At 43.8% G+C, this 24,873-nt stretch overlaps 1 protein-coding gene across 9 annotated transcripts in view; it reads left to right on the forward strand.

The window, feature by feature from the left end:
- LOC129810560 (voltage-dependent R-type calcium channel subunit alpha-1E-like) overlaps positions 1 to 24,873 on the forward strand; it is a 232,548-nt gene that overhangs the window by 42,012 nt on the left and 165,663 nt on the right. For all 9 annotated transcript variants that reach the window (XR_008752744.1, XM_055861177.1, XM_055861185.1 and 6 more), the window contains exon 2: positions 20,038 to 20,536. Coding sequence is in view for 8 of the 9 variants with exons in the window: in XM_055861177.1 (XP_055717152.1) it covers positions 20,064 to 20,536 (473 nt within the window). In the remaining variant the exon portion in view is untranslated. The remainder of the gene's footprint in view (positions 1 to 20,037; positions 20,537 to 24,873) is intronic.

The following is a 24,873-nucleotide window of genomic DNA, read 5'->3' on the forward strand; positions in this document are numbered from 1 at the left end:
TTATTAACTCTCTGAGAATGGAAACTATATAATATTTAGTAATAACGCTGCTAGCTTTGGGATAACTTTTTTTACTCCAAGCACCGATGTGACACATGGAAATTCATTTCATTAGGCATTAATCATGCAAACACATTTCTTTTTTAAATTGTGATATGGCGAGACAGTGAGATTCAAACCTATACTATTCTGTTCTCTATCTATGGGATTAGTTCACTGCCCCACCAGGATGATGCTAGCATGCCATGTGTTCATTATAGTCTATTCAAACAGACCCAATTTCTAAGGAAACAAGCACTCATTAAGATCACACCTGAACACATTTAAGATAGAGGATAGAGAGTATTGTTAATGCTGAGAACGGAATGTGTGTGTGTGTGTGTTCTGAGGCGCATGTGCGTACCGACATGGGGAGGGAGTAGCTCGACTTTGTACCGTCAAAACTGTGATTATATGTAGAAGCCAGACAACATAGTTTAATTAATCCTTTCAAATCAATAGATCAATATATCCCCAAGCAACCGGGAGAGAATGAGCGGTCAGTTATATACAACAGCGAACCAATCTGTGGGTAAAGCGACGCTGCGACTCGAACCCAACTAGCCATGGATTCCCTTAGAAGAAAAGACAAAGAACAATTTGGAGATGCAAATGAGAGCAACGAACATCTGAGGAAAATCCAGGAAAACAGAGCTAAAATGCTCTCAATACTCACCAGAACAAACAAACTGTTACAACAATATTGGCCTTCTGGAAATAAACGTGCAAACTTTAGAAGATGAACTGCACCAGCTAGGTAACAGAACAAGACCAAATAATATGAGAATATTGTCCCTACCGGAAGACGAGGAAGAAGGATACTTTTCCAGCTAAGTGATCAAGGATCTTTGTGTGAATATATTACCGGAGGATTCAGGATAGTCCTGAATGAATCGTGAATAATGATGAGTGAGAAAAATGCTAACCTCCCCTGTTATTGTAATGGTGAGAGGTTCCACGTCTTGGGGGTATGATATTTGTGTGTCTAACTTTCCCACTCATCATTATTCACAATATATTCAGGACTATCCATAATCATGGTAGCATCTGCATGAATGTAGAAGTGTTAAGAAACATGTTCTTACTTACAATGAAAGTGACTCCAAAATACCACAATTAATTATTTACCATTCAAATTTTACTGGGCACAAAATTATCTGAAACAAACAGCAAATGCATCCAACAAGTTTGTAGAGGCAGAAGCTGTAAGTCGGGAGTCGGGAAGCAAGTTCTGGGAGTGAATAATTTAATAAATGAAACATAATACAAAATAAGAAACACGAACAACAAGCAGACAGGAAACTGAAACAATAACGCCTGGGGAAGGAACGGAAGGGAGTGACATATATATAGGGAAGGTAACCAGGGAGGTGATGGAGTCCAGGTGAGGCTGATGACGCGCTAGTGCACGTAACGATGGTGACAGGTGTGCGCCATAACGAGCAGCCTGGTGACCTAGAGGCCAGAGAGGGAGTATACGTGACATTACCCCCCCACCCCCACCCTCCGACGTGCGGTTCCAGCCGCAGGACGCCGACAACAGGGACGATCCCGGGGATCAGGAGAGGACCGGCCACCTCTGCCGAAGTGTGGGAACCTGTCGAACCAGCTGGCGACCTAGAGGCCAGAGAGGGAGTATACGTGACAGCAACCCCTGGCGCACGGCTCCAGCCACCACAATTAAAAGTGAAATAATCTGTCTGTAACCAATTGTTGGAAAAGTTACTTGTGTCATGCACAAGGTAGATGTCCTAACCGACTTGCCAAAACTATAGTTTGTTAACAAGAAATTTGTGGAGTGGTTGAAAAATGAGTTTTATTGACTCCAACCTAAGTGTATGTAAACTTTCCGACTTCAACTGTAACATTTAAGTAGAATCCTTTAAGTGTACCACAACAAATATTACATACTTAGGATGCTTAATAATTGACAACAAGCAACAAATATATAAAGATAACTTTATTTCATTACTCAACAATATGAAAGCAGATCTAATTAAATTGAGTAACCTTCCCATAAATCTTACAGGTAGAATAAACCTCTTTAGAATGGCATGGATGCCAAAGTTTTGTATTTATTTTTGGTAATTGTTATTATCCCACCGAAAACATTATTTTAAAAAGTATACTCGGTCATAACAGATGGGCAAATAAAATTCATAGAATAAAAAGGAAAGTTTTGTATCTTCCTAAGTCTGAGGGTGGTTTTAATCTTCCAGACTTGGAATTGTATCAACTCGCTACCCAAGGCTTTTACTTTCAACATATAGTTAAAAACACTAAAGAGGAACAATGGGTACATTTTGAAGATGAGCATTCTCATCCCCGGAATCTTTTTACCTGTCTATTTTCAAAGGATAAAGCTAAGAACACTTAACTTCATAGTTAAGAACACAGTAACAATATAGAAGAAAATGAAATGTATTCTACAAGAGCCCATATCACTCCCTAAAAACACAATCTTATGGAACAATCCTTGGATAGCTTTTCAGAACTCACCGATATATTGGTCCACATGGAAAACTAAATGCTGAGAAACCGTAAATGACTTGGTTACAGGAAATAAATGTATTTCCATGACAGAATTCAAAAGTTATTTTGGACTGACCAATGTAGATAGTTTCAGATACATGCAATTTAAAACAATGACATTTCGGCTTGAAATCTTTTAGATATTAGAGCAACCTTGAGGAAATATTATCTGAGTCCAAAAAGGATGTTTATATGATAGGGAAGATATGCAAAACTTTGCAGAGAGCATATCCAACTGACAATCTATTAGAAAAAATTATTGGAATCAAGACTGATGTTGGCACAAGATGGAGAAAAAGTTGGAGCATAACTAACAAATTTACAGCTAACATAAATGTATGCTTAATCCAGGACAAACAAATGTAAAGAATGTATTATACAGGAGGAAAAATTCACAAATTCTACAGCACAACGGCAGAGTCATGTCTTAAAAGTGTAAAAATAATAATTACTCAATAATCCAGCGGTTCCCAAACTAGGAGTCGCGACCCCATGTGAGGTCGCCTGATATGAAAATGGGGTCGTGGGAGAATTTCCAAAATACTGAGAAAAAATAAAACCTTAAAAATGTAAATGAAAATTGTTCAAATCTGAAAGTAAAATTCAACCAGAGCGCGCCCTTAGATCATGGGAAAAGGCCGCACTTGACCGTTGCACTTGAATCATTCCCACGATGAATGGCTAAGCAAGCTAGGTTATGAAACGTCACATTATTGCAGAAACTTTGATATTACCGCCACAACTGATATGGTCAAAACAATGTGGAGAGGCAGAGGCACAGAAACTCACATCAATACCTTTGTCAGATAACACTGTGAAACTAAGAATTGATGCAATAGCTAGCAATCAAAAAGAAACTCTTACTGAACAACTCAATAACTCCCCACTTTATAATCTCCAAATGGACGTTAGTTGTGAGGGCCGGGATGCCTATGCATTGGCTTTTATTCACTACTTGTTGGGGGATGCTATTCACAATTAAATTCTGTCTCACGATTCCCGAGCATGAAACGGCACAGGGGATGTTCAGTGTGCTGCATGGCTATATTAATGAAAAACAGATTCCACAGATTTGCACAGATGGGACTCCCTCTGCCATATGGACGCATCGTATGATACACCCACTGAGCTATAATGGATACATCAAGAGCAACTGGCGGCAAAAGAGCTGAGCGCAGAACTCAGAGAGATGCAGCAGGTGACTTTGATTGTAAACTACATTAACTACATCTACTGGCAAAACTATGTTGAGATATGGGGTTAGAGCATGACAATGTTCTATTTCACACCGAGGCTTGCTAGTTATCAAAGGGGAGTGTCGGAAATAGTTTTGAATTGAGAGGAACTGTTTCATTTGCAATGGATGTAAAAAATACTTTCTGTGTAATGAAAAGAAATGTGTCTCCTTACCTATGTAGCAGACATATTTGGGAAACTGAACGAACTGCATGCATGCAGGGGAAATACAAAAAATGTATACACATGAGAGACCGAATCAGCTGATCAAGCTGTCATGTGACTGAATTCTGCAGACATCGCTTTCACGAGAGACTATGGAGGAGTTTTGGTGCATGACTCAAAGCAAATATTGTGCTGTCTCCCTCCGAGCATTAAAACTCATGGTACGCTGATTCAGTGCTCTCGTCTGCATTAAAAACAAATATCGATCCAGGTTGTATGTGACAGGAGAGATGAGGTGCGCACTGTCGACCAGGCCCCCTGACTTTTAGAAACTCCGACGCGATATGCACCAAGCACACACATCTCATTAGTGATGGTGAGATAAGAGAAATTATATCAGACTAATTTGCATTTGACTGTCATAGCCCCATATTAAAAGTATAGTATATGATAGTGAGTTGAGAATACAATCAGAAATACTGTTAGAATGTTTTGCAATTGACTGCCGTAGCTCCAGTTAAAAAAGTAAACATTGGCTGGTCATGGCTCACATCAACACCATCATCCCAGAAACCCTAGACCCACTCTAATTTGCATACCGCCCCAACAGATCCCCAGATGATGCAGTCTCTATTGCACTCCACACTGCCCTTTCCCACCTGGACAAAAGGAACACCTATGTGAGAATACCTTTCATTGACTACAGCTCAGCGTTCAACACCATAGTGCCCTCAAAGCTCTTCAATAAGCTAAGGACCCTGGGACTAAACACCTCCCTCTGCAACTGGATCCTGGACTTCCTGACGGGCTGCCCCCAGGTGATAAGGGTAGGTAACAACACATCCGCCACGCTGATCCTCAACACAGGGGCCCCTCAGGGGTGCGTGTTCAGCTCTCTCCTGTACTCTCTGTTCACTCATGACTGCACTGCCAGGCACGACTCCAACACCATCATTAAATTGGCCCATGACACAACAGTGGTAGGCCTGATCACCGACAACAACGAGACAGCCTATAGGGAGGAGGTCAGAGACCTGGCTGTGTGGTGCCAGGACAACAACCTCTCCTTCTCCCTTAAGACAAAGGAGATGATTGTGGACTACAGGAAAAAGAGGACCGAGCACGCCCCCATTCTCATCGACGGGGCTGCAGTGGAGCAGGTTGAGAGCTTCAAGTCCCTTGATGTCCACATCACCAACAAACTAACATGATCCATCGAGAGCATCCTGACTGGTTGCATCACTGCCTGGTATGGCAACTGCTCGGCATCCGACCACAAGGCACTACAGAGGGTAGTGCGAACGGCCCAGTACATCACTGGGGCCAAGCTTCCTGCCATCAAGGACATCTATACCAGACGGTGTCAGAGGAAGGCCCTAAAAATGGTCAAAGTCTCCAGCCTAGTTATAGACTGTTCTCTCTGCTACCACAAGGCAAGTGGTAGCACCCCTTTTACTACACGAAGCCCTGCTTATCCATCACGACTGGACTACCAACGTAATCCGTCCTAGGCTTTTTTTTTTTCCAACAGGCCCCTCCATCACGACGTCCCCTGAATGCCCATCTGCTAGCCTGCTAGCACTGGCCCTCTAGCTGTCTAGAGCATATTGGACTGTTAGCTGAAGAGATCCATCTGCCAATTTCTTGGGCCACTATACCTATTTTGCCAATTGGACTGGACCCCTTTGATACATGGAACCCTACTAATCCATCACGACTGGTCTATCGACGTAACCGCACGAGGAGCCTATAACAGACTTCCTCCGTCGCGACGTCCCTCTAAGGCCCTTCTGCTAGCTTGCTAGCCCCGGCCTGCTAGCTGTCTGAATCGCCGTGTCTCCAGCCAGCCTAACTACTCACTGGACCCCTATGATCACTCGGCTACGCATGCCTCTCCCTAATATCAATATGCCTTGTCCATTGCTGTTCTGGTTAGTGATTATTGTCTTATTTCACTGTAGAGCCTCTAGCCCTGCTCAATATGCCTTAGCCAACCTTTTAGTTCCACCTCCCACACATGCAGTGACATCAGCTGGTTTAAATGTTTCTAGAGACAATATATCTCTCATCATCACTCAATGCCTAGGTTTACCTCCAATGTATTCCCATCCTACCATATCTTTGTCTGCACATTATGCTTTGAATCTATTCTATCGCGCCCAGAAACCTGCTCCTCTTACTCTCTGTTCCGAACGTACTAGAAGACCAGTTCTTCTAGCCTTTAGCCGTACCCATATCCTACTCCTCCTCTGTTCCTCTGGTGATGTAGAGGTAAATCCAGGCCCTGCATTGCCTAGCTCCACTCCTATTCCCCAGGTGCTCTCATTTGTTGACTTCTGTAACCGTAAAAGCCTTGGTTTCATGCATGTTAACATTAGAAGCCTTCTCCCTAAGTTTGTTTCATTCACTGCTTTAGCACACTCTGCCAAACCGTATGTCCTAGCCGTGTCTGAATCCTGGCTCAGGAAGACCACCAAAACCCCTGACATTTCCATCCCTAACTTTAACATTTTCCGACAAGATAGAACTGCCAAAAGGGGCGGAGTAGCAATCTACTGCAGAGATAGCCTGCAGAGTTCTGTCTTACTATCCAGGTCTGTACCCAAACAATTCGAGCTTCTACTTTTAAAAATCCACCTTTCCAGAAACAAGTCTCTCACCGTTGCCGCTTGCTATAGACCACCCTCTGCCCCCAGCTGTGCCCTGGACACCATATGTGAATTGATTTCCCCCCATCTATCTTCAGAGCTCGTTCTGCTAGGTGACCTAAACTGGGACATGCTTAACACCCCTGCCATCCTACAATCTAAGCTTGATGCCCTCAATCTCACACAAATTATCAATGAACCTACAAGGTACAACCCCAAATCCGTAAACACGGGCAAATCATAGATATCATCCTGACCAACTTGCCCTCCAAATACACCTCTGCTGTTTTCAACCAAGATCTCAGCGATCACTGCCTCATTGCCTGCATCCGTAATGGGTCTGCGGTCAAACGACCACCCCTCATCACTGTCAAACGCTCACTAAAACACTTCAGCGAGCAGGCGTTTTTAATCGGACTGGCCCGGGTATCCTGGAAGGATATTGACCTCATCCCGTCAGTAGAGGATGCCTGGTTATTCTTTAAAAGTGCCTTCCTCACCATCTTAAATAAGTATGCCCCATTCAAAAAATTTAGAACCAGGAACAGATATAGCCCTTGGTTCACTCCAGACCTGACTGCCCTTGACCAGCACAAAAACATCCTGTGGCGTACTGCATTAGCATTGAATAGCCCCCGTGATATGCAACTTTTCAGGGAAGTTAGGAAAGCAAAGGCTTGCTTTTTCAAACAGAAATGTGCATCCTGTAGCACAAACTCAAAAAAAGTTCTGGGACACTGTAAAGTCCATGGAGAATAAGAGCACCTCCTCCCAGCTGCCCACTGCACTGAGGCTAGGCAACACTGTCACCACCGATAAATCCACTATATTTGAGAATTTCAATAAGCATTTTTCTACGGCTGGCCATGCTTTCCACCTGGCTACCCCTACCTCGGTCAACTGCCGTGCACCCAACACATAAACTCGCCCAAGCCTCCCCCATTTCTCCTTCATCCAAATCCAGATAGCTGATGTTCTGAAAGAGCTGCAAAATCTGGACCCCTACAAATCAGCCGCGCTAGACAATCTGGACCCTCTCTTTCTAAAATTATCTGCATCACTACTCTGGACGGTTCTGACTTAGAATATGTGGATAACTACAAATACCAAGCCATCTGGCTAGACTGTAAAGTCTCCTTCCAGACTCACATTAAGCATCTCCAATCCAAAATTAAATCTAGAATCGGCTTCCTATTTCTCAACAAAGCATCCTTCACTCATGCTGCCAAACATACCCTCGTAAAACTGACCATCCTACCGATCCTCGACTTCGGCGATGTAATTTACAAAATAGCCTCCAACACTTTACTCAACAAATTGGATGCAGTCTATCACAGTGCCATCCATTTTGTCACCAAAGCCCCATATACTACCCACCACTGCGACTTGTATGCTCTCGTTGGCTGGCCCTCGCTTCATACTCGTTGTCAAACCCACTGGCTCCAGGTCATCTACAAGTCTTTGCAAGGTAAAGCCCCGCCTTATCTCAGCTCACTGGTCACCATAGCAGCACCCACCCATAGCAAGCGCTCCAGCAGGTATATCTCACTGGTCACCCCCAAAGCCAATTCCTCTTTGGCCGCCTTTCCTTCCAGTTCTCTGCTGCCAATGACTGGAACGGACTACAAAAAAAACTGAAGCTGGAGTCTCATATCTCCCTCACTAGCTTTAAGCACCAGCTGTCAGAGCAGCTCACAGATCACTGCGCCTGTACATAGCCCATCTGTAAATAGCCCATCCAACTACCTCATCCCCATACTGTATTTATTTATTTATCTTGCTCCTTTGCACCCCAGTATCTCTACTTGCACATTCATCTTCTGCACATCTATCACTCCAATTGGTATATTGTATTTACTTCGCCACCATGGCCTATTTATTGCCTTACCTCCCTTATCTTACCTCATTTGCACACACTGTATATAGACTTTTTCTACTGTATTATTGACTGTATGTTTGTTTATTTCATGTGTAACTGTGTTTTTGTATGTGTCAAACTGCTTTGATTTATCTTGGCCAGGTCGCAATTGTAAATGAGAACTTATTCTCAACTACTCTACCTGGTTGAATAAAGGTTAAATAAAAAATTAATTTAAAAAAGTGGTACCGGAGCGCCAAGTCTAGGTCCAAGAGGCTTATAAACAGCTTCTACCCCCAAACCATAAGACTCCTGAGCATCTCGTCAAATGGCTACCCAGACTATTCGCATTGCCACTCTCTGCCACTCTCCGTTGTCATCTATGCATAGTCACTTTAATGAACTCTACCTACATGTACCGTACATACTACCTCAATTTACCGGTGCCCCTGCACATTGACTCTTTACGTATTGTTATTTTTTTACTGATGCTCTTTAATTACTTATTACTTTTATCTCTTATTCTTATCCATATTTGTTTAAACTGCACTGTTGGTTAGAGGCTCGTAAGTAAGCATTTCACTGTAAGGTCTACACCTGTTGAATTCGGCGCATGTGACAAATAACATTTAATAACATTTTTGGGATCTGAAGTGAAAAAAAAAGGAATTTATATGTTCTTAAACAACATTCTTAGAACGTTCACTAAAGTTTTCTTGTAGTTTTAGTGGAAAGTTTTATTAATGTTCTCAAAACAATTTGGATTTAAATAGAACTATGAGGAAGCCTGTATGAAATATTATGCTGAAGTACGGAAATTCCCACAAAATAACGTTGTTTCTTAACGTTCTCTGTACTTGTTGAGAATATGTGTCAAACCAGTTGGAGAACGTTCCTAGAACATTTCCAAAATTGAAATAAAATGTAACCATGTTTGAACTTTTAGGAAACTTTTTGTTCAAATTATGAAATACCAAGAAAACAGCATTTTATGTGGAGTTCCTTAAATGTGCTCAGAATGTTCCAAAGCAAAGCAACTATCCTGCACCATTTCCATTAAGTTGTTGGAAGGTTGTATGCAAAATAACCATAAGACCACCACGCTCTCACCAAGCTCTAAGAAACATGTGGTTCTCAGAACATTATGTGTTAGCTGGGAGCAGTCCAATAATAACTGTCATCTCAATAAATCTCTTAGCATTGGCAACAGTTTGTGGTGGAAGCTATCATCATCACTACATGATATATCATATACCACATGGATACAGTTGAAGTCGGAAGTTTACATACACCTTAACCAAATACATTTAAACTCAGTTTTTCACAATTACTGACATTTAATCCTCGTAAAAAGTCTCTGTCTTAGGTCAGTTAGAATCACCACTTTATTTTAAGAATGTGAAATGTCAGAATAATAGTAGAGAGAATAATTTATTTCAGCTTTTATTTATTTCATCACATTCCCAGTGGGTCAGAAGTTTACATACACTCAATTAGTATTTGCTAGCATTGCCTTTAAATTGTTTAACTTGGGTCAAACGTTTCTGGTAGCCTTCCACAAACTTCCCAGAATAAGTTGGGTGATTTTTGGCCCATTCGTCCTGACAGAGCTGGTGTAACTGAGTCAGGTTTGTAGGCCTCCTTGCTCGAATGCACTTTTTCAGTTCTGCCCACAAATTGTCTATAGGATTGAGGTCAGGGCTTTGTGATGACCACTCCAATACCTTGACTTTGTTGTCCTTAAGCCATTTTGCCACAACTTTGGAAGGGTGCTTGGGGTCATTGTCCATTTGGAAGACCCATTTGCGACCAAGCTTTAACTTCCTGACTGATGTCTTGAGATGTTGCTTCAATATATCCACATAATTTTCCTGCCTCATGATATCATCTATTTTGTGAAGTGCACCAGTCCCTCTTGCAGCAAAGGACCCCCACAACATGATGCTGCCACCCCCGTGCTTCACGGTTTGGATAGTGTTCTTCGGCTTGCAAGCCTCCCCCTTTTTCCTTCAAACATAACTATGGTCATTATGGCCAAACAGTTCTATTTTTGTTTCATCAGACAAGAGGACATTTCTCCAAAAAGTACGACCTTTGTCTCCATGTGCAGTTGCAAACCGTAGTTTGGCTTTTTTATGGCGGTTTTGGAGCAATGGCTTCTTCCTTGCTGAGCGGCCTTTCAGGTTATGTTGATATAGGACTTGTTTTACTGTGGTTACAGATACTTTTGTACCTGTTTCCTCCAGCATCTTCACAAGGTCCTTTGCTGTTGTTCTGGGATTGATTTGCACTTTTCGCACCAAAGTACGTTAATCTCTAGAAGACAGAACGCGTCTCCTTCCTGAGTGGTATGACGGCTGCTTGGTACCATGGTGTTTATACTTGCTTACGATTGTTTGTACAGATGAACGTGGTACCTTCAGAGGTTTGAAAATTGCTCCCAAGGATGAACCAGACTTGTGGAGGATTACACATTTTTTTCTGAGGTTTTGGCTGATTTCTTTTGATTTTCCCATGATGTCAAGCAAAGAGGCACTGAGTTTGAAGGTAGGCCTTGAAATACATCCACAGGTACACCTCCAATTGACTCAAATTATGTCAATTAGCTTATCAGAAGCTTCTCAAGCCATCACATAACTTTCTGGAATTTTCCAAGCTGTTTAAAGGCACAGTCAACTTAGTGTATATAAACTTCTGACCCACTGGAATTGTGATACAGTGAATTTTAAGTGAAATAATCTGTATGTAAACAATTGTTGGAAAAATTACTTGTGTCATGCACAAAGTAGATGTCCTAACCGACTTGCCAAAACTATAGTTTGTTAACAAGAAATCTGTGGAGTGGTTGAAAATTAGTTTTAATGACTCCAACCTAAGTGTATGTAAACTTCCGATTTCAACTGTATATATGCACTGTAGTAGACATGTATACTGTTCATATCAACAGTCATGTCATGTTTTAAAAGCATGCGGCATAGACTGTTTATGACCTGTTCTACTGTGTTTCATGATTTGGGCTCAGATCATCAATTCTTAGATGCCTATGCGGTCTCCTTTCCCAATTAATATTTTACATCTCTTGTTTTTGATTTTCAAGAGTTACTGTGTGTAGTGATGTCAATAGCACTCCAATATTTCCCTCTGATGCTTTTTCTAGTAATTACATCTCTTAACCTCAATGTTGTTTTTTGTAAATAATGGGAATAACCTCACATAAACTAGAGCTAATCAATGAGATGTATATACGGTATTTGCATACTGTATGTTTATGTGTGCCCATTGAGATGCAGAAAACAATTGAAAGTTGTAAATTTTCCAGATAGATGTTGGCCCCAGGCCATGCACCCTGTCACGGATTATAGACAACTGTAATATTGTCGAGTAATTCTGTCAGTGTAGAGATCGAGAGGCCCAGAAGAGAAAAATAATATTCTAGCTAGGCAATATTGCATTGCAATATAAGTAAGAATATGTATTTTTTTGTTCTTTACATTGCTCTCCTAATTTTGTAATGCTGAAAGCAGTCTATGTACTTGATCATCTCCAGCATTCGTGTGTTGACTTGAGCTGTGCTAACATTTCCTGACAGCCTTTGGCCACAGCAAAGGGAGATGAATCAACAGTGGAGAGGAAGAGATGAGACATACATGGTTAATCAGGCTCTGTCGTGGGCAGCAGTTTACTCTCCTCCTCGCATGGCAGCTCTTGTTCTTTTCACCCCGTAATAATTAGCCACTCTTGGATTTGACTTCAAAGTCTTCCGATGAGCATGAAACAGGATTTTATGTCTGTGAGTTATCTTTCCACTCAGTTTGACATTATCAGTTGGTAGTTGGTGTAGAAAGCAAAGTGACTGGTGTGAGACTAGGGCTAAGGGCTGGGGGTTTGAAAGTAATGATAATGGTCATGAGGGAGGGTAATGAGAGGTGGTTGTTACACAGCTGTTCAGCTATGATCTACACACACACACACACACACACACACACACACACACACACACACACACACACACACACACACACACACAGGAAATGCCTCTTCCTCTTTCTGCAGATGGTTTGTTCACCCATTCACATTCAGCTCTACCAACCTAGGATTATATGATCCATGAACAATATGTGTCATCCAGTCTCGCAAACATGTTTGCCTGGCCTATACAGTACCTTCAAAATAAAGTGGGATAAGTCAGGAAACATAAGTGGTGGTTGTTAACCAGTGATCCAGAGCCTTGAGTTAAAGAAATACAAACAGTGTTCACAGATAAGACTTGGATTGACCCTGGTCTGGTGCATTCACAGTTGAAGTTGGAAGTTTACATACACCTTAGCCAAATGCATTTAAACTCAGTTTTTCACAATTCCTGACATTTAATCCTAGTAAAAAATTCCCTGTCTTAGGTCAGTTAGGATCACCAGTTTATTTTAAGAATGTGAAATGTCAGAATAATAGTAGAGATAAGGATTTATTTCAGCTTTTAGTTCTTTCATCAAATCAAATCAAAGTTTATTTGTCACATGCGCCAAATACAACAGGTGTAGACATTACAGTGAAATGCTTACTTACAGGCTCTAACCAATAGTGCAAAAAAGGTGTTTGGCGAACAATAGGTGAGTAAAGAAATAAAACAACAGTAAAAAGACAGTGAAAAATAACAGTAGCGAGGCTATAAAAGTAGCGAGGCTACATACAGACACCGGTTAGTCAGGCTGATTGAGGTTGTATGTACATGTAGATATGGTTAAAGTGACTATGCATATACAGTGGGGCAAAAAAGTATTTAGTCAGCCACCAATTGTGCAAGTTCTCCCACTTAAAAAGATGAGAGAGGTCTGTAATTTTCATCATAGGTACACTTCAACTATGACAGACAAAATGAGAAAAAAAAATCCAGAAAATCACATTGTAGGATTTTTAATGAATTTTTTAATGGATTTTTTCTTCTCATTTTGTCTGTCATAGTTGAAGTGTACCTATGATGAAAATTACAAGCCTCTCTCATCTTTTTAAGTGGGAGAACTTGCACAATTGGTGGCTGACTAAATACTTTTTTGCCCCACTGTATGATGAACAGAGAGTAGCAGTAGCGTAAAAGAGGGGTTGGCGGTTGGTGGGTGGGACACAATGCAGATAGCCCGGTTAGCCAATGTGCGGGAGCAGTGGTTGGTCGGCCCAATTGAGGTAGTATGTACATGAGTGTATAGTTATAGTGACTATGCATATAAGATAAACAGAGAGTAGCAGCAGCATAAAAAGAGGGGTTACGGGGGGGGGGGGGGGGTTACAATGCAAATAGTCTGGGCAGCCATTTGATTACCTGTTCAGGAGTCTTTCATCACATTCCCACTGGGTCAGAAGTTTACATACACTCAATTAGTATTTGGTAGCATTGCCTTTAAATTGTTTAACTTGGGTCAAACGCTTCGGGTAGCCTTCCACAACCTTCCCACAATAAGTTGACTGAATTTTGGCCCATTCCTCCTGACAGAGCTGGTGTAAACTGAGTTAGGTTTGTAGGCCTCCTCGCTCGCAAACGCTTTTTCAGTTCTGTCCACAAATGTTCTATAGGATTGAGGTCAGGGCTTTGTGATGGCCACTCCAATACCTTGACTTTGTTGTCCTTAAGCCATTTTGCCACAACTTTGGAAGTATGCTTGGTGTCATTGTCCATTTGGAAGACCCATTTGCAACCAAGCTTTAACTTCCTGACTGATGTCTTGAGATGTTGCTTCAATATATCCACATCAATTTTCCTGCCTCATGATGCCATCTATTTTGTGAAGTGCACCAGTCCCTCCTGCAGAAAAGCACCCCCACAACATGATGCTGCCACCCCCGTGCTTCACGATTGGGATGGTGTTCTTCGGCTTGCAAGTCTCTGTCACGATCGTCTTGATAAGAGAGAGAGGACCAAGGCGCAGCGCGTGAAAAATACATCTTCTTTTAATGAAGGAAAAAACAAACACTTACAAAAAAGAACAAAACAAACAATCGTGAAGCTAAACCTGAACTAAGTGCACACATGCAACATAGAACATAGACAATTACCCACAAAACCCAAATGCCTATGGCTGCCTTAAATATGGCTCTCAATCAGAGACAATCAACCACAGCTGTCTCTAATTGAGAACCAATCTAGGCAGCCATAGACATACAAACACCTAGACAAGGCACTGCCCCATTAAACGTACAAACCCCTAGACAAACCAAAACACATACATCCCCATGTCACACCCTGGCCTAACTAAAATAATAATGAAAACAAAGATAACTAAGGCCAGGGTGTGACAGTCTCCCCCTTTTTCTCCAAACATCACAATGGTCATTATGGCCAAACAGTTCTATTTTTGTTTCATCAGACCAGACTACATTGCTCCAAAAAATACGATTTGTATCCCCATGTGCAGTTGCAAACCATAGTCTGGCTTTTCTATGGCGGTTTTGGAGCAGTGGCTTCTTCCTTGCTGAGCGGCCTTTCAGGTTATGTTGATATAGGACTCGTTTTACTGTGGTTATAGATACGTTTGTACCTGTTTCCTCCAGCATCTTCACAAGGTCCTTTGCTGTTGTTCTGGGATTGATTTGCACTTTTCGCACCAAAGTACATTCATCTCTATGAGACAGAACGCGTCTCCTTCCTGAGCGGTATGACGGCTGCGTGGTCCCATGGTGTTTATACTTGCGTACTATTGTTTGTACAGATGAATGTGGTACCTTCAGGCGTTTGGAAATGACTCCCAAGGATGAACCAGACTTGTGGAGGTCTACAATTTTTTGTCTGAGGTCTTGGCTGATTTCTTTTTATTTTCCCATGATGGCAAGCAAAGAGGCACTGAGTTTGAAGATAGGCCTTGAAATACATCCACAGCTACACCTCCAATTGACTCAAATTATGTCAATTAGCTTATCAGAAGCTTCTAAAGCCATCACATAATTTTCTGTGATTTTCCAAGCTGTTTAAAGGCACAGTCAACTTAGTGTATATAAACTTCTGACCCACAGGAATTGTGATACAGTGAATTATAAGTGAAATAATCTGTCTGTAAACAATTGTTGGAAAAATTACTTGTGTCATGCACAAAGTAGATGTCCTAAACGACTTGCCAAAACTCTAGTTTGTTAACAAGAAATTTGTGGAGTGGTTGAAAAAACAGTTTTAATGACTCCAACCTAAGTGTATGTAAACTTCCGACTTCAACTGTAGTTTTATGAACTGACAGTGGCTTTGTTCAGTGCTCTATGTGATATGGAACGACTGATTTGTGTTCTCAGCCTGCTTATCTTGCTTGTCTGTAAAGATGATAGAATGCCCATGTCACGGCCGTCAAAAGGAGGAGACCAAGGCGCATTCTTCTTTATTTAAAGAATGAAAACTGAACACTGAACAAAACGAACAAAATAACAAAACGAACCGTAAAGCTAATTTGGATAGTGCAGACAGGCAACTAAACATAGATCAAGAATCCACAAAACCAAAAGGGAAAATGGCAATCTAAATATGATCCCCAATCAGAGACAACGATAAACACCTGCTTCTGATTGGGAACCAATTCAGGCCACCATAGACATATATATGCCTAGACTTACCAACACCCTTCGACATACAAAAAACCCTAGACAATACAAAACAAGCATACCTACCCTCGTCACACCCGGACCTAACCAAAATAATAAATAAAACATAGATAACTAAGGTCAGGGCGTGACAGCCTACCTATTGATAGAAGTCTGATTTCTATTTCATATAGAGTTCCGTGTTAGTAATGACTATGTTACAGTTGTAACAGTTTAGTCTGTTTAGTCTGACTAAACAGTTTAGTCTGTTACATAGTCTGTAACTGACTATGTTACAGTTACATACTATGTAACCTGTTGCAGTGTGTTGATCTCAAAAGGTTTCCCTTCTGCTGTCGATTTGTCATGATTTTTCTGCGTTGTTACCTTCAGTGGGGAAATGTTCATATTATCAGTAAACTGTTTTGGCTCTGGTCTACCAAATCTACATAGATTTGCTACACACTGCCATATTTCTCCCAGCCAGTTTAACTGGCTTTCCTGAAGCCACTTTGAAACATAATTTTCTAATGGATTAGTTAGGCTTCAGATCAATGAATGACTCTGCATTTTTGACATAGCCCCTGTGCCAGAAACCTGAATAGCTCGATTGTTTGAACATATTCATATTTATTCTACTAGGGTGCTCTTCATTCTGATATTGCCAAACACAAGTGCAGCTAAAGAGTCTAATTAGGCTCCTTGGAGGAGACTTGGCCCCGGCAGGTGTACCGTTTTCTGACTCCGTTGGAAGCACATTCATTATTATGCAGCTGCAAGTAATCTGTTTGATTTCACTTTCCTGGAATCCAGTGCTGGTGTCATCAATTAGCCTTTCATTATCTCCAAAAGCCACATACAGCAGGGCCACATATAACAGGGCCACAAAGAACAGGGCCACAAAGAACAGGGCCACATAGAACAGGGCCACCTAGAACAGGGCCAGATAGTACAGGGCCGCATAGAGCAGTGCCAGATAGACAGGGCCAGATAGACAGGGCCAGATAGACAGGGCCAGATAGTACAGGGCCATATAGAACAGGGCCAGATAGTACAGGGTCATATAGAACAGATAGAACAGGGCCATATAGAACAGATAGAACAGGGCCATATAGAACAGATTGAACACGGCCATATAGAACAGGGACAGATAGAACAGATAGAAAGAACCGGGTCAGCTAGAACAGGGCCAGATGGAACACGGCTAGATGGAACAGGGCCAGCTAGAACAGGGCCAGATGGAACAGGACCAGATGGAACATGGCCAGCTAGAACAGGGCCGGATAGAACAGGGCCAGATGGAACAGGGCCACAGGGAACAGGGCCAGATAGAGCAGGGACACTATTTTCACTGCTCAGCGAGCCTTCATGCGTCAGTCAAGTAGGAGTCATGTAGATGGGAATGACTGATGTGAAAATGTAAAAAATATCTGTTGTAATGGTTGCTGATGTGTGACTGATACAGTAAACGTTCTGTGTATCTCTACATTTGACAGGTTTTGAAATTGAATATCATGGCATGAATTCCCTAGTATAGGGTTTTCAGTATACAGTTGAAGTCGGACGTTTACATACACCTTAGCCAAATACAATTAAACTCAGTTTTTCACAATTCATGACATTTAATCCTAGTAAAATTTCCCTGTTTTAGGTCAGTTACACAGAACCCAAACCGGCTTCGCGCGTGCGCCATCGTGCATACATTTATTTTGTCCCCTCACACCTCACGACACGCAGGTTAAAATATACAAAAAACCTCTGAACCAATTATATTAATTTGTGGACAGGTCGAAAAGCATTAAACGTTTATGGCTATTTAGCACTTGCACTTGCTAGCTAATTTGTCCTATTTAGCTAGCTTGCTGTTGCTAGCTAATTTGTCCTGGGATATAGACATTGAGTTGTTATTTTGCCTGAAATGCACAACGTCCTCTACTCTGCCAATTAATCCACACATAAAACGGTCAACCGAATTGTTTCTAGTCATCTCTCTTCCTTCCAGGCTTTTTCTTCTCTTGACTTTATATTGTGATTGGCAACTTTCATAAATTAGGTGCATTACTGCCACTGACCTCGTTCGTCTTTCAGTCACCTACGTGGGTATAACCAATGAGGAGATGGCACGTGGGTACCTGCTTCTATAAACCAATGAGGAGATGGGAGAGGCAGGACTTGCAGCGCAATCTGTGTCAGAAATAGAACTGATTTCTATTTTAGCCCTTGGCAACGCAGACACTCGTTGGTGCGCGCTAGCAGTGTGGGTGCAATAATTGAATAACATAGATATCTAAATTTATTTTGCAACGCTCGCGCACGCGATGCGAGCGGTGTAGTCAGCCTGTTAGGATCATCACTTTATTTTAAGAATGTGAAATGTCAGAATAATAGTAGAGGGAATGATTTATTTCAACTTTTATTTCTTTCATCATATTCCCTGTGGCTCAGAAGTTTATTTAGGTGGATGGAAGGTAGCCTAGTGGTTAGAGTGTTGGACTTGTAACCACAAAGGTTGCAAGATCAAATCCACAAGGTAACAATCTGTCGTTCTGCCCCTGAACAAGGTAGTTAACCCACTGTTCCAAGGCTGTCATTGAAAATAAGAATTTGTTCTTTAACTGACTTGCCTAGTTAAATAAAGGTAAAATAAAAAATAGTTGGCTATTCAGAAAATGTTTTTGCCACAGGGGAGTTTTGCTCATCTACCCCACGTGTGTACACGAATGTGTATGAAGCTGTTCCCTGTTTTTACTAGAGATATGGGCCACAGAAAGATAGGAACGCAAAACAAAATACCCTACTGGCACTGTCACCAACTGCCCCACTTTCAGTTGTTTTAATGAGCTGCAACACTAGCTGCATCTAGGATCAATGTGATGGATTACTGCACTCCAAGGCAAAAGATTAATGTATTTTTTGTCACAATGTTTTATTTATTCCATCTTTATAATTTATGTAGTGTCAGTGTGTGCTTCATGATTTCGAAAAATTAGATGCTGGATCATTATGGTCATGACCTATGTTTTTATTAACAAACTGTTTTCTGAAAAATGATGCTGAACAATATTTACTTAAATTAACCCTCTTCATGAAAGAAAAGAAAACAGTCTGTGTTATCGGAACTGTCTCTTCGATTCCTAGGCAGTCTTGATCAAAGGACTTCCTGGAATCAAAATGACAGTACCATCATCAACTCAAGCGAGTCACAGCAATTTACTAGTGCGCTTTCCCAGCCTGGTTAACGGTGGTTTCTTATGTCATTCTCAGTAAGGCAGCACAGAGGATATTGATTCTTTCCATTCTTGTGGACATCTGAAGGCCAGCTGCAAAAATATGTATCCCTCTTTATTCACAGTTTAGCTGAAGTTTTTAAGTATTACATAAAAGTCCAATACAATGTTATTCTTCTCTGGAGGATAGAGCTTCAGTCTAAAGATGAGTGAGTCGAATCCTTAGAGGACCTAGTTGTGGAAGAACAGGTGTGATGAGTATTCCTGTCGCTTCAAAGAAGCATATCACTGGAGATATTAGATAACCAAATTTGTTTACTCTCCATTTAATTGGTTCCCATTGTGAGGGGCTGGGGAGCCTGCTACAGCCTTAGTCATTTTAAAATGTTAAAATGAGTGTTTCATTGGCAAATTGCCTGTGAGGCGTTGCTGAAGAAAATGAACACTACTAAAGCTGCATTCATCATCTGGCCCTGTTGATTCATCCACTGGCTCTGTTGATTCATCCATCCATACACCATATTCCAACACTGAGTGCTCCATCCCTCAATGTAAGATATCTCAGTGTACACAGTTCTATTATTGAAAATGATAAGACTTACTGTAAGCCTTTTTATGTTGTACAAAATTGGAATTGGGATCTGTTGAGATCTCAATCAGTTAGTGTGTGTGTGTATGTGAGAATAGATCTCTGCCTTCCCACTGGGAGGTCCTTTAGCAACCCCACCTAGCTTTCGCCATTGTGGTGTGTTAACTCTCTCTCTCGCTCTCCTCTCCACAGCATTATGCTAAGAGCCTGGCCCCAGCATGTTGGAATTGGGCTCCTGTTCAGTCAGTGCTCAGACCCTGGCGGACCACAATGCCCTGGGGGTGCCCCATCTGGCCAGGGGGAGCGTCTGTGGGAGCAGCAACCCACGCCAATACGACCTCCACCCCGAGTCAGAGAACTGGCGCAAGCACCGTCTGGGCCTGGCCGAGGGTTCCCACTCCTGCTCCCTGCTGGAACCCCAGAGCCTGTCAGACAGCCTGCTTTCCCACACAGCCAGCTTCAACACCCTCTACCTCCCACACAATGCTCATACCCCCCATGGCCTCTCTCTGGATGTGGGCAGCTCCTACGACAGGGCTGGGGAAGCGCTGGTGATGGACCCGGACCGACCCGTCAGCCCCATCGTCATTAAAAGGCGCCGGGGGGGTCTCATCGAGCAGCGGGACATTGTTAAAGCCCACCAAGCTCACAAGATTCAGAGCACCCCACAGGCCCTGCGCAAAGAATGGGAGTAAGTACAACGTGCCTCTCCTCTCAAAGCAAGTCACATAGAATATACAGGAATGAGTATACACAGGAAGTATATACAGGAATGAGTCTGTGAAACACCTTTCTATTATTTTTTCTACTTCTATTCACTGTAAGCCTAGCTTCACCATAAAACAAGTTTTTAATATCACGTGCACAAATACAATGAAATGCCTTTCTTTCAAGCTCCATACCCAACAATGCAATAATTAATATCAACGTAGCACTAAAATTAGCATAAGGTAGAACAAAAACAAAGTAAGAAGCTATATACAGGGTCAGTTCCAATACCTATATTTACAATGTATATAGGTAAGGTGACTAGGCATCAGGATATATGATAAACAGAGTAGCAGCAGCGTAAATTATAATTGTAGGTGTGTGTGTGTGTGTGTGTGTGTGTGTGTGTGTGTGTGTGTGTGTGTGTGTGTGTGTGTGTGTGTGTGTGTGTGTGTGGAGTCAGTATAAATGTGTGTGCATGTTATGTGTGTGTTTGCGTGTCAGTGTGCACGAGTGTGTAGAGTCCTGTGAGTGTGTATAGAGACAGTGCAAAAATAAAATACAAGGGTCAACTCAAATTTGTGTGGCCGTATTGCCCCCCTAAAAGACCATGCCTTTTGTGGCCAAAGTGGCAGTTGTGCTCTTGGGCTGAATATGATATGCTAATTATAATTTCTTTCTCCAGCTGCCGTGTTGTAGCCAATGACCATCATGTGATCAGGTCCAACTCACAGGCATTTCAGAAAATAAGTAGGCTACAAGTAAATGAAGGCAGACACATCGTGCGTCCCTCATCGAATTCAGAAGCAAATATTGAAGATGTTAGAATTGTGGACATTTAGCCTACTTTTCGTCAGCCAACAAGATGAGTAGGCCTAATAAACATCAAAAGACTATCCTATGTGTCACGTTCCTGACCTGTTTTCCTTTGTTATGTATTTGTTTTAGTTGGTCAGGGCGTGAGTTGGGTGGGTTAGTCTAGGTTTTCTATTTCTATGTGGGGTTTTGTGTTCGGCCTGGTATGATTCTCAATTAGAGACAGGTGTGTATCGTTTGTCTCTGATTGAGAGTCATACAAAGGCAGCCAGGGTTTCACTGGTGTTTTGTGGGTGTTTGTTTCCTGTCACTGTGTTTGTGTTCTGCACCGGATAGGACTGTCTCGACTTTCACATTTGTTGTTTTTGAATTGTTGTAAGTGTTTCACCGTTTATGTTCAATTAAACATGTTGAACACTAACCGCGTTGCATTTTGGTCCTCTCCTTCACCTCAGGAGGAAAGTCGTTACAGAAACACCCACCAAACCCGGACCAAGCAGCGTGGCAACGGGCAGCAGCAACAGCAGCAGCAGTACAAGGAGGAATGGACATGGGAGGAGATTCTGGACGGAGAAGGACCCTGGGCAGAGCCAGAGGAGTGTCGCCGTCCCAAAGCGGAGCTGGAGGCATCAAAAGCGGAGAGGCGTCATTATGAGGCGCTTGCAAGGCAGAGTGGCTGGAAACCCGAGAGGCTCACCCAAAAATTTCTTGGGGGGGGGCTAAAGGGGAGTGTGGCGAAGCCGGGTTGGATACCTGAGCCAACTCCCCGGGCTTACCGTGGAGTGAGAGGGCGTCGTACTGGTCAGACACCGTGTTATGCGGTAAAGCGCACGGTGTCCCCAGTACGCGTGCTTAGCCCAGTGCGGGCTATTCCACCTTGCCGCACTGGGAGGGCTAGGTTGGGCATCGAGCTGGATGTCATGAAGCCGGCCCAACGTATCTGGCCTCCAGTATGTCTCCTCGGGCCGGCGTACATGGCACCAGCCTTACAGGTGGTGTCCCCGGTTCGCCTGCATAGCCCAGTGCGGGCTATTCCACCTCGCCGCACTGGCAGGGCTACGGGGACCATTCAACCTTTTAAGGTTGGAGAGGCTCGGTGCTCAAGAGCACGTGTCCTCCTTCACGGTCCGGTATATCCGGCGCCACCTTCCCGCCCCAGCCCAGTACCACCAGTGCCTACACCACGCACCAGGCTTCCAGTGCAGCACCAGAGCCCTGTTCCTCCTCTCCGTACTCGCCCTGAGGTGCGTGCCCTCAGCCCGGTACCTCCAGTTCCGGTACCACGCACCAGGCCTATAGTGCGTCTCAGCCGGCCAGAGTCTGCCGTCTGCCCAGCGGTGCCTGAACGGCCCGTCTGCCCAGCTCCGTCTGAGCCATCTGTCTGCCCAGCGCCGTCTGAGCCATCTGTCTGCCCAGCGCCGTCTGAGCCATCTGTCTGCCCAGCGCCGTCTGAGCCATCTGTCTGCCCAGCGCCGTCTGAGCCATCTGTCTGCCCAGCGCCGTCTGAGCCATCTGTCTGCCCAGCGCCGTCTGAGCCATCTGTCTGCCCAGCGCCGTCTGTGCCATCTGTCTGCCCAGCGCCGTCTGAGCCATCTGTCTGCCCAGCGCCGTCTGAGCCATCTGTCTGCCCAGCGCCGTCTGAGCCATCTGTCTGCCCAGCGCCATCTGAGTCTTCCGTCTGCCACGAGCCATTAGAGCCGCCCGTCTGTCCCGAGCCAGTAGAGCCGTCCGTCAGTCAGGAGCCGCCAGAGCCGTCCGTCAGTCAGGAGCCGCCAGAGACGCCCGCCAGTCAGGAGCCGCCAGAGACGCCCGCCAGTCAGGAGCTGCCAGAGACGCCCGCCAGTCAGGAGCTGCCAGAAACGCCCGCCAGTCAGGAGCTGCCAGAGACGCCCGCCAGTCAGGAGCTGCCAGAGACGCCCGCCAGTCAGGAGCTGCCAGAGACGTCCGACAGTCCGGAGCTGCCCTACAGTCCGGAGCTGCCCTACAGTCCGGAGCTGCCGTACAGTCCGGAGCTGCCCTACAGTCCGGAGCTGCCCTACAGTCCGGAGCTGCCACTCAGCCCGGACCTGCCGGAGTCCCTCAGCCAGGACCTGCCGCCCCTTATCCCGGTGCTGGTCCTTATCCCGGTGCTGCCCCTTGTCCCGGTGCTGCCCCTTGTCCCGGTGCTGCCCCTTGTCCCGGTGCTGCCCCTTGTCCCGGTGCTGCCCCTTGTCCCGGTGCTGCCCCTTATCCCGGTGCTGCCCCTTGTCCCGGTGCTGCCCCTTGTCCCGGTGCTGCCCCTTGTCCCGGTGCTGCCCCTTATCCCGGTGCTGCCCCTTATCCCGGTGCTGCCCCTTCATTTAGGTGGGGTTAGTGGGAGGGTGGTCATTGGGCAGGGGATACGGAAGCGGGGAGTGACTATGGTGGGGTGGGGACCTCGCCCAGCGCCAGAGCCGCCACCGTGGACAGACGCCCACCCAGACCCTCCCCTAGACTTTGTGCTGGTGCGCCCGGAGTTCGCACCTTAAGGGGGGGGTTCTGTCACGTTCCTGACCTGTTTTCCTTTGTTATGTATTTGTTTTAGTTGGTCAGGGCGTGAGTTGGGTGGGTTAGTCTAGGTTTTCTATTTCTATGTGGGGTTTTGTGTTCGGCCTGGTATGATTCTCAATTAGAGACAGGTGTGTATCGTTTGTCTCTGATTGAGAGTCATACAAAGGCAGCCAGGGTTTCACTGGTGTTTTGTGGGTGTTTGTTTCCTGTCACTGTGTTTGTGTTCTGCACCGGATAGGACTGTCTCGACTTTCACATTTGTTGTTTTTGAATTGTTGTAAGTGTTTCACCGTTTATGTTCAATTAAACATGTTGAACACTAACCGCGTTGCATTTTGGTCCTCTCCTTCACCTCAGGAGGAAAGTCGTTACACTATGTCAATCTACCATCCACTATAGTACAAACGTTGACCTATTCTATTCTGTCTGGGACAGTTGTGGGATGGGATGTATCCCAAATTAATATAACCACAAGCATCAAAAACACTTTTTTAAGCAATAAGGCTGACACAACAGATCAGAACGGTTAGCTTAACATTTTTATTAACTATTAGGCTATTTCTTCATATTATACGCACAATAATGCGTTCATGGCAGTAGGCTATAAGCGCAAAATTTTCCATTAGCGGGAAAACACAATTCTCAAAAGTGACACAAATGTGATTATGCATGTAATGCTTTTATTACAAAGGTGCATTTTTATGGGGAAAATTATCTTCCCCAAACTTGAAACTCAAGTGCTGCACACGTGCTGCCAGTAAGTGTCACGACTTCCTCCGAAGTCGGTTCCTCTCCTTGTTCAGGCGCATTCTGCGGTCGGCGTTGCCGGTCTTCTAGCCATCATCGATCCATCATCGATCCACTTTTAATTTTCCCTTTGTTTTGTCTTGTCTTCCCACACACCTGGTTTCAATTCTCTCATTACATGTTGTTTATTTAACCCTCCGTTCCCCCCATGTCCTTGTCCGGAATTGT

Source organism: Salvelinus fontinalis, chromosome 14 (assembly GCF_029448725.1).
Source record: "Salvelinus fontinalis isolate EN_2023a chromosome 14, ASM2944872v1, whole genome shotgun sequence".
Taxonomy (NCBI): Eukaryota; Metazoa; Chordata; class Actinopteri; order Salmoniformes; family Salmonidae; genus Salvelinus; species Salvelinus fontinalis.